This window comes from Gymnodraco acuticeps, unplaced genomic scaffold, assembly GCF_902827175.1.
Source record: "Gymnodraco acuticeps unplaced genomic scaffold, fGymAcu1.1, whole genome shotgun sequence".
NCBI classification, from domain to species: domain Eukaryota; kingdom Metazoa; phylum Chordata; class Actinopteri; order Perciformes; family Bathydraconidae; genus Gymnodraco; species Gymnodraco acuticeps.
In genome coordinates, this window is record NW_022992351.1 from 7,330,290 (window position 1) to 7,345,661 (window position 15,372).

General features: G+C 42.1%; 1 protein-coding gene across 4 annotated transcripts in view; it reads right to left on the minus strand.

The window, feature by feature from the left end:
* kif5aa (kinesin family member 5A, a) overlaps window positions 1-15,284 on the minus strand; it is a 19,746-nt gene extending 4,462 nt beyond the window's left edge. For 2 of the 4 annotated variants that reach the window (XM_034209195.1, XM_034209194.1), the window contains exons 1-24: window positions 14,690-15,283; window positions 12,358-12,445; window positions 12,202-12,275; window positions 11,667-11,771; window positions 11,463-11,511; window positions 11,274-11,329; window positions 10,829-10,916; window positions 7,962-8,086; window positions 7,756-7,860; window positions 6,847-6,995; window positions 6,290-6,438; window positions 5,990-6,168; window positions 5,675-5,743; window positions 5,295-5,501; window positions 4,749-4,895; window positions 4,091-4,279; window positions 3,855-3,972; window positions 3,647-3,708; window positions 3,281-3,390; window positions 2,998-3,099; window positions 1,360-1,420; window positions 1,164-1,235; window positions 714-818; window positions 1-212 (exon numbers count right to left, since the gene is read on the minus strand). The exon at window positions 1-212 is cut by the window's left edge and continues 5 nt beyond it. In XM_034209195.1, the coding sequence (XP_034065086.1) occupies window positions 1-212; window positions 714-818; window positions 1,164-1,235; window positions 1,360-1,420; window positions 2,998-3,099; window positions 3,281-3,390; window positions 3,647-3,708; window positions 3,855-3,972; window positions 4,091-4,279; window positions 4,749-4,895; window positions 5,295-5,501; window positions 5,675-5,743; window positions 5,990-6,168; window positions 6,290-6,438; window positions 6,847-6,995; window positions 7,756-7,860; window positions 7,962-8,086; window positions 10,829-10,916; window positions 11,274-11,329; window positions 11,463-11,511; window positions 11,667-11,771; window positions 12,202-12,275; window positions 12,358-12,445; window positions 14,690-14,818 (2,750 nt within the window). In that variant the 5' untranslated portion in view covers window positions 14,819-15,283. Of the gene's footprint in view, window positions 213-713; window positions 819-1,163; window positions 1,236-1,359; window positions 1,421-2,997; window positions 3,100-3,280; window positions 3,391-3,646; window positions 3,709-3,854; window positions 3,973-4,090; window positions 4,280-4,748; window positions 4,896-5,294; window positions 5,502-5,674; window positions 5,744-5,989; window positions 6,169-6,289; window positions 6,439-6,846; window positions 6,996-7,755; window positions 7,861-7,961; window positions 8,087-10,828; window positions 10,917-11,273; window positions 11,330-11,462; window positions 11,512-11,666; window positions 11,772-12,201; window positions 12,276-12,357; window positions 12,446-14,689 lie in introns of all 4 variants that reach the window. The other 2 variants (XM_034209196.1, XM_034209193.1) reach the window with 2 other exon arrangements.
* Window positions 15,285-15,372: the final 88 nt, after the last annotated feature.

Sequence of the window (15,372 nt, forward strand, 5' to 3'; positions counted from 1 at the left end):
TGTGCTGCATGGGGGCGCCTCTGAGCGCTCTTGGCCCTCATGGCGTCCTTGATGCGGTCGACCTCCTGCTGGTAGCGGCGGCGGTCCATCATGGCGCCCTCCTTGGCGTCCCTCAGTGCAGTCTCCAGGGCCTTAACTCTCTCAGCAGTAGACCGAAGACGTTTCTCCAGCTTTGGAAGCTCACAGCGCAGATCTGCATTGTCACGTACCAGCTGGAGGAAGAGAGAGACGTGACACAGGGCGGAATATTGGATAGAAATCATAAACTATCAAATGAAAAACCAGAGGAAGTGCAAGGAGTGAAAGGGTGTAGCCAAGTATGACACTTACACGTTTAGGAACTGAAATTGAATTCTTACTTAAAATGAATGTAAGTACAAACCCACAACAAGCCATGCAATTACAGCAATATGATGCAATTGATAGATTAGTCAACTCTGTAAAGCAACAAGTGAGATCAGAGAGCACACTTTTCTTACATCACACATGATTTGTTTGTTTTACATATGTAACTTATCGTACTTTACAAAGTATCTTGAAAACAGCAATACATCTTTTTGTGGGATCCTTGGTGTGCAGATAGTTGTGAAATAATCCCCAAAATGGATGTTTCTCTTGAATTGAAAATACTCTCTCCCAGTCTAATATAATGCAGACTGCCGGTTGTGTTTGCACCACTAAAACCCCTCTCATCCTCTCTTTGTGTTTCTTACCTGTTTGTGAACCTTTGTAAGTTGGTCCAGGTTATTTTCAAGAAAGGAAATCTTCTGCTTCTGGGTGCAAGACCCCCCACTATCATCAGGCTCCATTTCGGAACTCTGCAGAGAGGAAGAGGAAGCACGAAGATGAGCAAATATAAAGAAACCAAGGTGGAGGAAAGAGGGTTTCTGTTATCCAGGGGCATTATCTGATTGAATCATGTGACAGTCAAATGTACCAAACAACAATCAACAGCTATTCATCCAGTATTGTGCATGTTTACATTTAGGGTCTTTAATCCACTGTTCTACACAAAAAGGAAATGTTAAGGGATTAGGGAAATAAAGGATATTGCTGCTATTCCTCCTGAGGTATATCAGTCAGTATTCAGGTCACAGATTCCTAGACATGAAAACAACACTTCGTGAGTCACTGTCCTCTCTTGCGAGCCTTCAGCTTCTTACTCTTTTAACCCTCGACGTGAGGTCTTGAACAAACAGCTTTCGGAGGTTGTGGAGGGTCTGGAGCTCACGGGCCTGGAGGACAGATGAACAGGATGTTAGTATGACAGCTCTTGATGTAAGCAAACAGTATGCAAATAAGACAGAGACACAACGAGGGACAATGTCTCTGACAGATAGTGATGTCAATTTTACTCACGACGGTCTCCTCCAGACCTTTTAAGTCCTGTTTGGTCTGCTCATGACGCTCGTGCAGGAATCTGACAGAGACAGTAAAATAAATATTACAAATAGGACAAAAACTCCTTCAGCATATTCCAATATCTTTTTGTTGTCTTGAGCGCCCTCTGGTGGAGTTTGAGAGAAGGGAGAGTGGACTGTTTTTCTTTTAAATAATAATGAACAGAAACGTCCACCATGTGCTGACTCATCACACATAACGATCTCCACACTCTGTTTCAAGCACACTGGGATGTCAAGTGTGAGAAAGTGTTCTTTATGTTGACTGTATGTCCGGATGAAGTCGGATATTGGTGTTTACAAAATGTACTTAATTAACTTTATTATAATGAAATGTATTGTTTTCCATCTATTTAATTTCTTATTGTATTCTTATTATTAGGGGTGCACCGAATGGGAAATTCTTGGCCGAAACCGATACCGAAAATAGGAAACAGTTGGCCGAAAACCGAATGCCGAAAGGCCGAAAATGATTAATAGAAATATATATATATAATGTATACATTTTTTACCAATGTTGTTCAGCTACCTGATTATGGAAATAGACATGATTATGGCAAAACTTAACTTAAATAATAATCACTATTATGGGTCCATAAAACATTTATTCAGCACTTTTGAATGCATACAGTACATTTATATATGTCATGTATTATTGCTAAAAAACATTATATCGCAGTCTTAGTGTCGCCAACTCGTTTCTAATATGCAAAGACAACAAATGCGTCTATGATGTGTTTTCGATCAGACGAGATCTCTCTCCCCCGTCTGTGTGCGAGGGGGCGGGGCAGTTTACACACACGCAGCTGCTACATGCAGTGGAGCACACTGCGGAGATGGCGGAGAGAACGCGCTCCGAGGTGTGGTTAAACTTTACCCGTCTCGATGTGGAGAATACTTGTTACCATAAGTGCAATAAGAGTTTAGCATGTAAGCACGAGCAATTTGTCTAAACATTTAGCAAAAGTGCACCGCATGCAGACGGAGGAATGTACCGGGTTCGACCGTCTTTCTAGCAGCTCTGTAGCCCCATCCACGAGTAACGTTTCCACGTCAGGTGTTATGTATGCTAGCAGCAACACACGGAGTTAACTACATGATGCAAACATGGGTTAATGATTAGAGGTAACTGAGTTATTTAGTTTGTTAAAATTTCAGCTATTCTGTTTACAGTCTGTCATCAGATTATTTAATACGATTTGTTAAAGGCTCAGGGCAATCTCGATGACAAAGGTCAATGTTCCCCCCCCCCTGTGAGCCAACCGCGAGCATGGTCGCCGCGTCTTTATTACGTCATCACAACAACACGTTAGATTACCAACGTAAGCCTGTTCTGACATTCGGTGATATTTTTTCGGTGCTAAAACCCTTTCGGCCAAAAGCCGAAAGGGCCTTTTTAACCATTTTCGGCCGATAATTTTCGGTGGCCGAATATTCGGTGCATCCCTACTTATTATGTATCGTGTTTTCATTGTCTTGTCTATTTTGATATAGTTATTTATCGTATGTTTATTCCTATGGTTATATTTCTTGAAGTTTCAATGATAAAAGTGTTAGAAAAGAAATAGAAAAGTGTGAGAAAGTCCCAGACACTTACGAGAGCTCCTCCAGGCGCTCGCTCTTGGTGTTGTCCTGACACTTGAGGCGTTCAAAGTCAGCGCGAACCTGAGCCAGCTCCAGCTCCAGCTTGGAGTTGCGGCTGGAGGTGTGAAACAACAGCAAAACCTGATTATTAGTTTGTATAATTGTTTGCATGCAGACTAGAAAGATTTATGATATGTAGCGAATAATAATAGTACTGTAGCATATAACGATTAGTAATAAGCGATTGTCACATATGTATCTATGTGTAAATATAAATATCTGAGGTGGTCACTGACTCGGTGAGCTCGTCGATGATCCTCTGCTTCTCGTTGATCTCATCCCGCAGGCGGGCCAGCTGCTTGTGGTGGACGCCACGGTGAGACTCGCTCTGCTGACGAGGAACCTTCTGGAAGGTGAAGAGCAAACACATTACAGATACTGACTTCAGCAGGAGGAACTATAAAATAAAGTAAATATAATCTGTTTGAACGTATTCTTTGGAGCACATTGGTTTGACGAGGCCATCGTGCAACAAAGACAATATGAGGGGTCAGATCATGTAGCATCATACAGAGAGACTCTGGTGTGACAGGTCGTGTAGGAATTGTTCTTTTCTTTTCATCAGTTAGCTAGTTTTAAGGCTGGATGTAGAGATTTCTTACCTTCACATTTCCATCCTCAATCTCACCCTTCTCTGCTTCCTTTTCCTCAAACATGGAGTTATCTAGTAGAACACAAATAGAAAGAAAGCCTTCACCACAGAGCAACAACCCATTAACACTTCCAGGGAAATCACTGAGAAATGTAAACAAGAGGATAACCTATTCTGTATTTCAGTACAATATGTCTGCGTAAGTGGACACATGTTACCCTGGTCTTGCAGCTTGGCCAGCTCCTCGCTCAGGGAGTCGTGGCTCTCCTCCAGCAGCCTCTTCTTCTGCTCCACGCTCTGCATGTACTCCGTCAGAGAGCGGATCTTAGCCTCATGCTGGACAAATATAAACACAGAGAGTTATAAAAGATTATAAAACCAAGCCATGACATAATGCAATACATGATTACTTCATGCGGCCTTTCATAAACTCCTTCTCCTCTCCATGGCTCACCTGAGAGATGAGGAGCTGGCAGGAGGAGAGCTCCCTCCCGGTCTCCTCCATCTTGCGGTGGCACTCCAGCTGCATGTTCTCCAGCTGGCGGCAGCGCTTCACCATGCTCTTCACCTCCGACTTGATCTTGCTGATGTAGAGGCGAGCCACCGTGAACTCCTCCTCGATCGCACCGCTAATCTCCACCGGCTGAGGATCGGAGAAAACATTTCATTATTTTCTCCAGTAAGGAAAAACAGGAATTAAAAAAAATAACAAAAACAACACTCTATTAAGTGTTGTAAAGAGTGGCTTCAGTGTATGAGCATTTTTGTATGTTAATACAAATATTTTTATAGGGTTAGAATCCTGATTCTGTGAATCGAAAATAGGTTGAAAGCCCTCGATCCTGGGAGTCTTAAAGAATGTATGTTTTATGTTTAATGCTTTTTAATTACTGTTTTTAAATGTCATTTTATAATGTGTTTCTGCTGCACTATTTCAGAATGCTCTTAATGTCTTTTATTTTTGTAAAGCACTTTGCATAGTTCTTTTGATTGATAACATCAAAATGAGGTATTGTTTTATATGCACAAATATTCCTGGAATAGAAATGTGAACATTGGATAAAGCGAGGTTCAAATTGTTGTCTCATTTCCTAAACTTAGGTGGAACTCACCAGCTTGATCTCCCCGTTGCCCACGATGTTGCTGAACTCGCTGAGGTCCCTCATCAGACCATTGAGGACGTCAGCGATGCGCTTCCTCTGCTGCCCGCTCACCTCCTGCATACGAGACAGCTCTGCCTCCAGCTCCATCAGACTGGCCTGTTGCCAAGAGGAAGAGAGGATCAGTGAAGCACCAAAACACCATACAAGAAATAGATCCACTTGTATTTAGATTATGTATGAGTTTAGTTACTCCACAAACTTCACACTAACTGGGTGATGGAGTGATTTTGGGAGAATATCTAAAACCTGAGCAGGCTTTCTGGAAGAATTACTTTTGCAAGATTTCATCAATCGGATATGGCCAATTATAATGATCAGGAGCCACATAGACTGAGAAGAAATGACAATCAACCATGAGTAAAATAGTATAACATTGCAAACATCTAGCTTTTTTTCGGAGTCCCGAAATTGAATGTACTACAATAACACTTTCCTCCATTTCAGGTGCAGCAAGCAAGCATCTCCGTATCCACATCATTCCTCTTCAAAACCTACCATTTTCTGGGACAGCTGGTCGGCCAGCTGCTGGTTCTGCCGGCCTTTCTCCTCCACCTCCTGGCTCTTGTGGTCGTAGTTGATGGCCAGCTCCTCCAGAGCCTGCAGCACCTCCTTCACCTCCGCCTTGGCGCAGTCGCTCTCCACCTGCAACCTGCTGAGTTCAGCCTGGACCTTGTCCCCATCGCCTTTAGAGGATGCCAGGAGCTGGAAGGAGGGAAGGAAAGAGGGGTCAGGGGAACCTTCAGTTAATAGTTTGTTTAGTCTTTAATCATTTAAGGGCTTTTGAAAGTCTGGAGGTTTATTTTAAGCTTACATTTTGAACGTATAAGTCAAACATAGTCTGTGTGTGTATACAGTGTGAGTTGATGTATACTGACCTCATCCTGGTCCATCATCTGCTGCTTCAGTTTCTCCACAAACTGGCACTGCAGGTTGATGTCATCATCCTGCAAAAATATGATATTGTTTTTCAAAAGCTACACTTTTTCTTGGCACTGAACAACTGTTTTGATGTCTGTTAATGTCTTCAATGACATCCATTTAAAACTATTTTAATCCTGGCATTATCAGATCTAGATGCTTGATTCGATAAGGTGCTATAGAGGTAGAATTCAAGTAAAGCAAACCTGATTATGTTTTTGCTTGCAGAAAGTGTGTGTGTAGTTAGTGTGTTCATGTTTTTATGTTCGGACCTTGTCATCCAGCTGCTTGTAGAGCTTGCGGATCTCCTCCTCGTATTTCTGCCGCTCCTCCTCAGAAATACGGACCACAATGGAGGAGGTGTCGTTGTCTAAAACGGGACGCTCCTCGATGGTCTCGAAACGGGTCACCACGTCTGCCGTGGTCTGCTCCGTCTCAGGTACTTCCTCTCCTGAGGGGCAGGGGGAAGGGACAAATAGGTCAGAGAAACACATACATCAGGAGGAGGCCGTTCTTTTATATAATGTCAGCTGACGTTTGTCTAAAGTCAAAATACAGCTGATGTGCCTCACCGTTTCTCCAGCGGTTGAGCTCAGTCTCCAGCCTCAGGACGGTTTCCTTCAGAGTCTTGTTCTTCTCCTTCTCCTTCTCGAACTTCTTCTTCCACTGCTCCGCCGTCAGCTCCAGGTTGATGGAGGCGGTGTTCCTGATGGTCTTGGCACTGTGACGGAGGAAAACAAAGACAGTTTGTTAAAAAATTAAAATAATAATGTGTTAAATAACAATTGTACAGAATCTTTTGCTCGAAATTCATCCGTAAGCGGCATCTGCCTTGTTTGGATTTTAGGTCATGCCCAATATGAATCGTTGGCTTCCTTCAGAGAAGTACATATAATCAGTTTGGGTCCAACTACCTCTGCCATGTTTGCATTTGAATAGGTCAGGACCAAATTAGGTCAGCGTTGTGCATTTCAAGAACATTTGTATGAGTTTGTTCCTTGTTCATTGTGGCACCATGTGAGAAAGCAGTAATCATATTGTGTTGGGTTTCTTGGTCCATGCAGAAGTAGTTTAAAAAGAGTTTTTTCTTTCCAAAGATGCATTGACTGTATCACACAAATGTATCTACCGTTGTCCAAACATCAGAGTGGACTTGGTCTCGGCGTCGTTGTAGCTGGAGGGCGAGCAGCAGATGAACATGGTGGTGCGACAGTTCCCACCCAGGGAGTCCTGCAGGATGCGGGTCATCTTGCTGTCACGGTACGGCACGTGAGTTTTCTGCAGGGGAGAGAAGGAGGGGGGGGATGTTGAGAGGAGAATAAGAGAGATTCAGATGGAAAGGAGAAGAAAAAAGATCCGAAACACAAGACAATTTGGAACCAAAAGAATGAAATAATGCTGGAGGTAGGTTTTATTTCATTCGTGATTTTGGATTTTGACACTAATTCATCAGACGATCATATTCATCATAAATGTACACTTCCCTGTTTCTCTATTTTAGATTATAATAGGTTTAGAAACTGCAGTCCACAGTGTCAGAATAAAAATGCCGCATCCATCTAATCTTATAATTGGAAGGGACAATGTTGGCATTTGACAGCCAATTGGCAGAAACAAAAAAAAGGTGCAGGTTCTGGGGAGGATGCACTTCATCAACTATCGACAGCTATCGTTCATGAATTATATAAATGAGGGAGGAGGGTTATTTGCTACAGTATACGAACTTGGAGGTAAACAGGACCCTTCCAGTTGCACACACGTCAATTAACCATTGTATTTAAAATCCCAGAATTCTACAGTAAGAAAAGCTTCAGTTGTCGATAAGGTAGATGTGTTTTTCACTTAACATAAAGGAAGAGAAATGACAGCTTCTTACTTATCTCACATTTGGCACAACACTCACAAACAGTGTACCAAGACAAGACCACTTTACCACTATTTAGCTGATTTCCTTGAATCCATATCTGTGTTTCGCACAGTCTCAGCTGTTCCTCTACTGTCTGTATAAAAAGAGGTTAGTAGGGAGAGGATAGCTCACCGTGCCCTCAGCCAAAGCAGAGATGACATTTCCCAGAGCAGAGAGAGACTTGTTGATGTTTTTAGCCTCGTCCAGGACGGCTCCTGCAGCGCCGGTCTTACTGACCTGGAATAAAGAAAAGCGTGAAGTCAAACATGAGAGAAAGAGATTCATTTGAAGGAGCTCAATTGCAGGTGTGGAGATGTTTAAAAAAGAGGGTCTCCTACCTTCTCACTTCCAGCCAGATCCACCAGGTAGAGTTTTCCACACAGTTTCTGCTCAGTCTCCACGTGCTCCTGCTTGATGTTGATCAGGAAGATGCTGTGGCTGCGAGAGCTGTGCTCGTTCATGTCTGCGCAGACAGAAGAGACAGAAGAGTCAGGGAAACGAAAGACGAGGAGGATTCCCTTGCAGTCTTTGAGCTTCTGATGTTGCGTTCATTGTTTTATAAATCACATTACCCTCAGTATTAAGGGAAGCTATTATATTGAAGAAATATGTGTGTATTTAAGATCTCCCATGTCTTTTTGTCAATTGGAAAAAGCATTACTGCAGCAAAATGATATCTTGTTCTCAGAGAGCAGATAGCGAGCAGCGCTGATCTAACCTCTGTCCGTCCGACAGACGACAGGAGGCTCAGGTTTCTCTACAGATGATATCTGAGGCAGAGCTCAGTGTGGTCCATTAGCCTGCTCTCCTCACAGCTCCGCAGCACAGTGAGTCAGCAGGCGTCAACCAGGAAGCAGGGAAGAGGCTCCTGAATGCAGCATTGAGCAAATCCGATCGTGCTGCTTACAGTCAGTCGATCTTCAAAGCTACATTTTAGTAGGATGTATTTGTTAACATATAAGCACTTTTTTTTTTTTTAAGAGATCAAATTGATTCATATGGTCACATTGAATGCAATTTCTCTTGGTTCTTATCATCTCTCAAACATGTTATTACATCCAAACCTCACACAATCAAGCTCATACTGTCTTTGCCTGTTACAACATCATTATATAATGCTGTTTATTTAAACTCTTAACACACAGGCAGAAATGAATATTTATAGCGGTTCTGCCAAAGCACAGGCTGTAGCTCAGTCTGAAGAAGTTGGGTGGGACACTTTTTATTGGCCTGTCTGGGAAGAGACGGCTCGTAGCGCTGCTCAATGGACGGATGGTTTACAACAACCATGTTCTTTAATAGCAGCCTCGTCTAGACCAGCAACCTGGGCTTTCATCTTTTAGTAGCACCATGCAGAATGCTGACAGCCAATCTGAGCCCAGCCTGTTTCTAAATGTACTGAACTCTGTTGAACTCAACTATCTGATCATGTTTGTTAGAAACATTGTTCAGCTTACATCATATACAAACAGCTATGTAGAGGACATCACCCTCTATTACAAAGCTTTGACTGGAGATATCATAGTCCCGAAGTGCATACTTTATTTTTACAGTTTATATAACATTTCTGCCGCTCCTCATTATAAATGCACACATTGGCCTATTATATTTATGTCATCATTATCACAGCAATGATTCAGTTTTATGGAGATGAAGGCGTCACACAGAGAAGCAGGAACGCGCAACATTTCCTACTGATAGAACAAGATGAATGAGATGTACCAGATGATTAGAATGTGGTCCACAACATGCTGTGTTGATATCTAGGATATTTGTGGTAAACAGCAATACAAAATGACCTATGTAATGCTCATTCAAGTTATTTTATCCATCATTAGAGTTTTTGGCACTGTAACCTTTGACTGTATGTTCATAACATATTGTGGGTCCTTCAAACTCGTCTGTATGCACATGGGTCAATTCTATAACACAGATGTTGCAATGCCTGACAGTAAAAGTTACTTTCTAGAAAAGAGTACAATCTAATCACTGAAAGTCTGATGTGAGGACAGGCAAAGAAAGAAAGCACTGAGGCACAAAATGCATTAACTCTGAAACAAAGGAGAAGTGCACAGGTTGAGATTTATTACAGCGAAGCAGTCTTGCGGTTTCTGTTGAGCACTGAGTCACAAAGCTCATCTGTTACTCACTTCACCCTGTGAGTCAGCACGGGAAACAATGATTGTTTTGTAATGTTTTCTGCAAGGGTAGTTCTCGAAGGATGTGCCTTATGGTAGTTTTACCGATTACTATACTTCCAATGCAATGCAAAACATGTCTTATTATTGCTCACTTAAAAGACATGACAGTGTTGTATGATTATTTGTTTTTTTCAGTTTAATGGGCACAATTGTTTGGCAAATGAATCATTCTGACAAAACATAGAAGGACAAACACTTACACTATTAAAGTCATTTTATGGATTGTATATGAAGTACAATCATTGTGTTTATTAGTAATTAGGTCCCATCTTTTATACACTATAATGAAATATGGTGCAATGAAGGTTACGCATACATCTGACCTTCTTATATGAGCCATTATCAATATGTTATTACTGAACAGAGGAGTGAGTCAGCACGGCGGAGGCTATAATACAGTGCAGCAATAACGGCTCAAATAGCTTTAATTGTTTTGTTTTTCTAAGGTTTTGTAACATACATTAAAAATAAACTTCCTGATGACAGTTTGCTGAATAAAGCACCGTCAGAAACCATCTTATTCTGTGTGTTACTGGGAATGACTTTATTTCACTAACGGCTGCAGGCAGAGATGTTGTTTTGCTTTGTTACTTTCTCCAAACCCACATTACAGTGAACTCTCTCTGACCGAATCTGTTTTCTTTTTTTGTTAACGAAAGAAGCTTGAAAATGATAGCGTGCTGTAACAAGAATAGTACATAACAAGACACAATAACAGGCTACATGAAGGCAGCGGTAGCTTCACGCATCACTGACTAGTTGTGAGTGCTACTGCTGCCACTCAAGATAAATGAGACATTGTCCTCTGATACAGAGGTAGAGGAACAAGATAACTTATTTGATTGTCAAGGTGGTTATTTAAAAGATATTTCCCTGAAAGCATTTGTCTTTTGGGATGTTTTTATATGAAAAATCATGATTTCCCTCTTGAATTAGAATATATGTGCCTGTGCATACCGTATATCCTGCTTTGCAACACATAGATTACATTAATAAAGACTCACTGGTCACAGCAACATGGCGGGCAGCTTTGCCTTGGTCGATCACATCCATCACCTCATCAGGGCTGGAGACAAAACGCTCAGTACATCCCTGAGGAGAGGAAACGAGAGGTGAGGAAACAATAGGAAAAGAGAGGAGATGAGATAAGAGGAAACGACAGGAAATGAAAGGAGAGGAAGCAAATGGGAATTAGAGGAGGGGAGATGAGAGGAAACGAGAGAGGAGAAGAAAACAAAAGGAGAGGAGAGGAAACGAGACAAAGCCAAAGGAAACAAAAGGAGAGTAGATTAGAGGAAATTAGGGGAAAGGAGACAAGAGGAGTCGAGAGGAGAGGAAACAAGAGGAGAGGAAATTAGAAAATAGAAGAGAGACAGAATATGATTCTAAATGAATACCATGAATTTGATGCAGACCTTAAAAGGTGACATACAAAAGATATTCACAAACCTTGACAAATGGCACCCTGTTCTTATCCTCATGGACAGACAGGTTGGTCTTCGTCACTGGAACACAAATTGAGAACATTTGAATTGATGAGTGTTACAAAATAGTAGCTACATTAGTGCTTTCTTAGTTCGAATTTCACAAATCAATAAAACTGTTGCAAGTGATTCAAGAAGTGTCATCAGCCCTTACCATCCAGAAGGTCACGGATTTTGTCCATGTAGATCTCAAAGTATGAAACCTTTTGGAAGGAAAATAGGGAATCCAATTTAGCTGAGATTGAAAGGTAACATGAAATCATCATGAAATCATCACAACACTTGAGATTAATAAAAGGAACAAAAAGGAGAACAGAAAAGACGAAACAAGAAACTAACTTATGTAAAAAAGCAGCACCTTGATGTGGAATTCCAGGTTTTCATCCATGGCGAAGATGTGGTTGAAAATGTCCTCGGCGATGCGAGGAATGATACCCATCTGGTGAGGGTCGTGCAGCTTGCCCTGAAACAGGAAGTCATAGATAAAGGTAAGAAGTGGATGGTGATGGTTATCAAGGGTCAGAGGTTAATGGAGGACAGTATGATGCTTGGCAGTAAAAGAGAAAATGCTATCCTGGCAGAACCACAAAGAGTCAATGAAAAATAAACCAAGGAAAAAAAGATTGGAAAAGCCTTCCAACAGTTTCTAATGACATTCAAATGAATTGTAATCTTTATCAAGTTGGGAAACTAAAGTGCAAAGCAAAACAAAGTATTTAATTGTTCTACAAAATTGTGACAAAGACCTAAAACTCCCAAAAATGTTTATAAGTGGGGAGAAACACTAAAACCAATTAGCATTAGCAGCATTCAGCCCTCCAGATCTGAGTGTTTGGATCTTCTTGAGGTTCACTCGTAGGAATATTTGAGCTTTAATGCTCTAAATACTGTACCTCCATGGTGTGGGTCTTCCCGGAGGCGGTCTGTCCATATGCGAAAATAGTTCCATTGTATCCACCCAGAACATCTGAGAGAACGACAGAACAATAAATGAGACCAAAACACATTTCAAATATGTGACATGTTTTGACGTGGTTAATTATCCGTACCCTTGACAATCTGCTTGGCGCAGGTGTTGTAGACCTGCTCCTGGGTGGTGTTGGTTGGAAACACTCGATCAAACACATAGGACTTCCCCTGTGAACAACAACAACAACAACAACCAACACTTTTAAAAAAGAACAAAAGTTAGGATTGTTCAGTCTAGTCTTAGGATATTTAATTAAATCAAAGATGGATGATTTAATATAAGATGGTTTCAAATCTTTTTTCCAGCAGTGAGTCATTGGGAAATGATGTTCGCCCTGTGAAGTGGCCAGTAACTGATGTTTGTTCTCTGTGTGGACGTGAAAGAAAGAATGAGATACACACTCATATGAAACGGGTGATTCATTTTAACAGAGTAAAACACATATTGATGAAACCAACACAACATGTTGCTGTTTTTGTCTAAATAAAAAAATGAAAAGCGCCCATATGATGACATGCAATCAAACATTATTCACATTAAATAAATATGTCTTAAAGGTTGAAGAACTGTCTCTTGATATCATACTTTATTTATTGTTTTAATAAAACCTTTCAAGATATTCAAATGTATATTTTCTTATGACATGGCAAAACATCTTCGTCACCCCAGTCTGAGATCATTCAATCTGTGTGGATGGTTTGTAACACGCTGCTTAATCTTCCTAACAGTAAGTACACAACAGAAAGAGATATCAGCAGTAAGCTCTGCAGCGGATCGCTCCCCAGACAGTCAGAGCCATATTTCATCCAGGAGCTGGCAGCCTCAGATAACACACCGAGGAAAAGGGAAGCTATTTTGAGTTTTATATCCATGTGTTAGAAACTACATCCGCTTTATTTCATTTAAACTTTGCATCTCCAAATAAATCATCTCCTCCCAAAAAACAAACTGTCCTGCGTGACAGACAGACGAGTGACTCAGCCGTGACGACCCCCGAACGTCCTGATCTGAAACAGACGCCACAGTGCAACACAATGTGAGCTGCCAGAACATGAGCCATATTAAATGTCATTAACAAATTGACTCATCTGCTGACCGCCCCCATCACAGGGCGATTTAGAGAGAGACTTTCCGTACCGGGACGAGGGAGGAAGAGAGGAAGAGACATAGAAATGGAGATGGATGAGCAATAAAAATATAATGGTGAGAGTCAAAGAGGCAGCCACACAATAGAGAGGGAAACAGTATGAGAGAGAAATGAACAGACAGACAGATGAAGCTGATGAAGAGGCAGAGAGCTCGCTGGATGATTATTGATCCACTCTGTGGGAAATTAGAGGATCAGTTTCTGACTGTCCAACATCGTGCTGAGAGGAGAGAGGAAGGTCAGGCCGAGAGGTTTCCATCATGGCTGGAGAAAGTTTGAACATGATTCCTCTCTGCAGTATACGTCTATCACAACAACATATCTTTGTATGTGACGTTGTGTACTCTCTAACCTTCCTTATATAACTTTATAACAGTATTGGAGAAAAAAAGGAATCAGACAGATTACTCTGGAGTAGAACATTGATAGAAATGGCACCAAAACATATCTTTAAATCATTTGATGTGTATTGGAAACGATGGAATAAGACTGAAGGCCGCTTTTTTTTTGGAAGAAACGTTTTTTTTTATGGTCCACAAAAACCTGATTAAAAAAAGGCAGTGTTCACTCATGCTCCCTGGCTATTAAACATTCCGAAAGTGACGGAATTATAGATCATTTCCATAGAAAATCCATAACTTCAGGGTAAACAAGACATGCAGCATCGTCATATGTTGGTCTACCCAGCTCACTAGGCCCCATTTCTCGCAACTTCAACATCTAAAGACCCTCACCATGCAGACTGCAGCATATCGGTCTGCAGCTGCTGAACCATCACTACAGGAGAAATATAGTGTAAGCTGACCTCCTTATATGGCAGCATTAAAGCTAATTAGGCTAAATAACAACAAAAAAACAATGAATCTAACAGCTGTATTTACCTTGAGTGTTGTTCAAATATAGAAGTTATAAATAATGATATGGCCATGAATGATTTACAGCTAAATGTGTTAGCATCTCCATGTCTTTAGGAGAGTGCCATAATAACGTCTGTTTACGGTGACAAGGTGTTGGCTAGGTTTCATACAGGCTTCACAGGGCAGAGCTCATCAGCTGGTGCAAAAAGCTTTGCGCACGTAACAACAGACCCGTGTGTCTTTGCTTTGTCATGTTATGGAAAAAACAGATTTTAAGGTTGAAAGTTTTGATATTTCCCTGCGCTGCACCGATAATGATGTCAGCCCAGCACCCAAACAGAGGAGTGGGGCTGATGATTTATTGATGAGGGGCCTGCATGCACAACAAAGCGCCTCCCTTTACTCACCCCGACGGTGACACTGTCGTCTGCTAAGAATTTGGGGATAAACTGGTCCCCTCGTACAATCTCAGACTGGTTGAGAGGACGAAAGCGACACAGCACTTTTATGTTGCACTCCGCCGGGATATCGGCCATTGCGTAGATTCAGGGAGGATGAGGATGCTGATGAGCGGAGGAGAGGCTGCTGAGGCTGCGGGCGACCCGTCGCTGCTCGGGCCTTTCTGACCGTCAAAATAACCGAGGAGAGAAGCGCAGTCACTTCGTCCTGCTGCGTCGAGAGGACTGTGAGGTGTTGGCTGGTTTTATCCGGACGAGCTGACAGAGGATGCGTTTTCTTGGTGTGCAGCTGGACGATGGCTCGGTGTCGCAGAGGCGGGCAGCGAAATTAGATGTAAAACCGCAAAACGACACCCTACATAATTATCATGACCGAGTGGCTTTATCTTGGTGGTTTCTTGTCCACTGTCCGTCTCTGTCGTGTTTCTTGTTTTCCTCCGCGGTGCGGTGGTGGCTGCGCGTGAGGCCGGTTGAAGGTGAGATGCTGCTGGAAGGGCAGTGAGGTAAAGCTGCTGAAGATCGGCCTGCCTATGTCGCCACAGCGCCCTCTATCGGTGAGAACAGGAAGGGCGTGGTCCGCATCCGCGCCTTTAAAGTGGTACCCACACAGCTTCGTCATCCTCCGCTCAGCA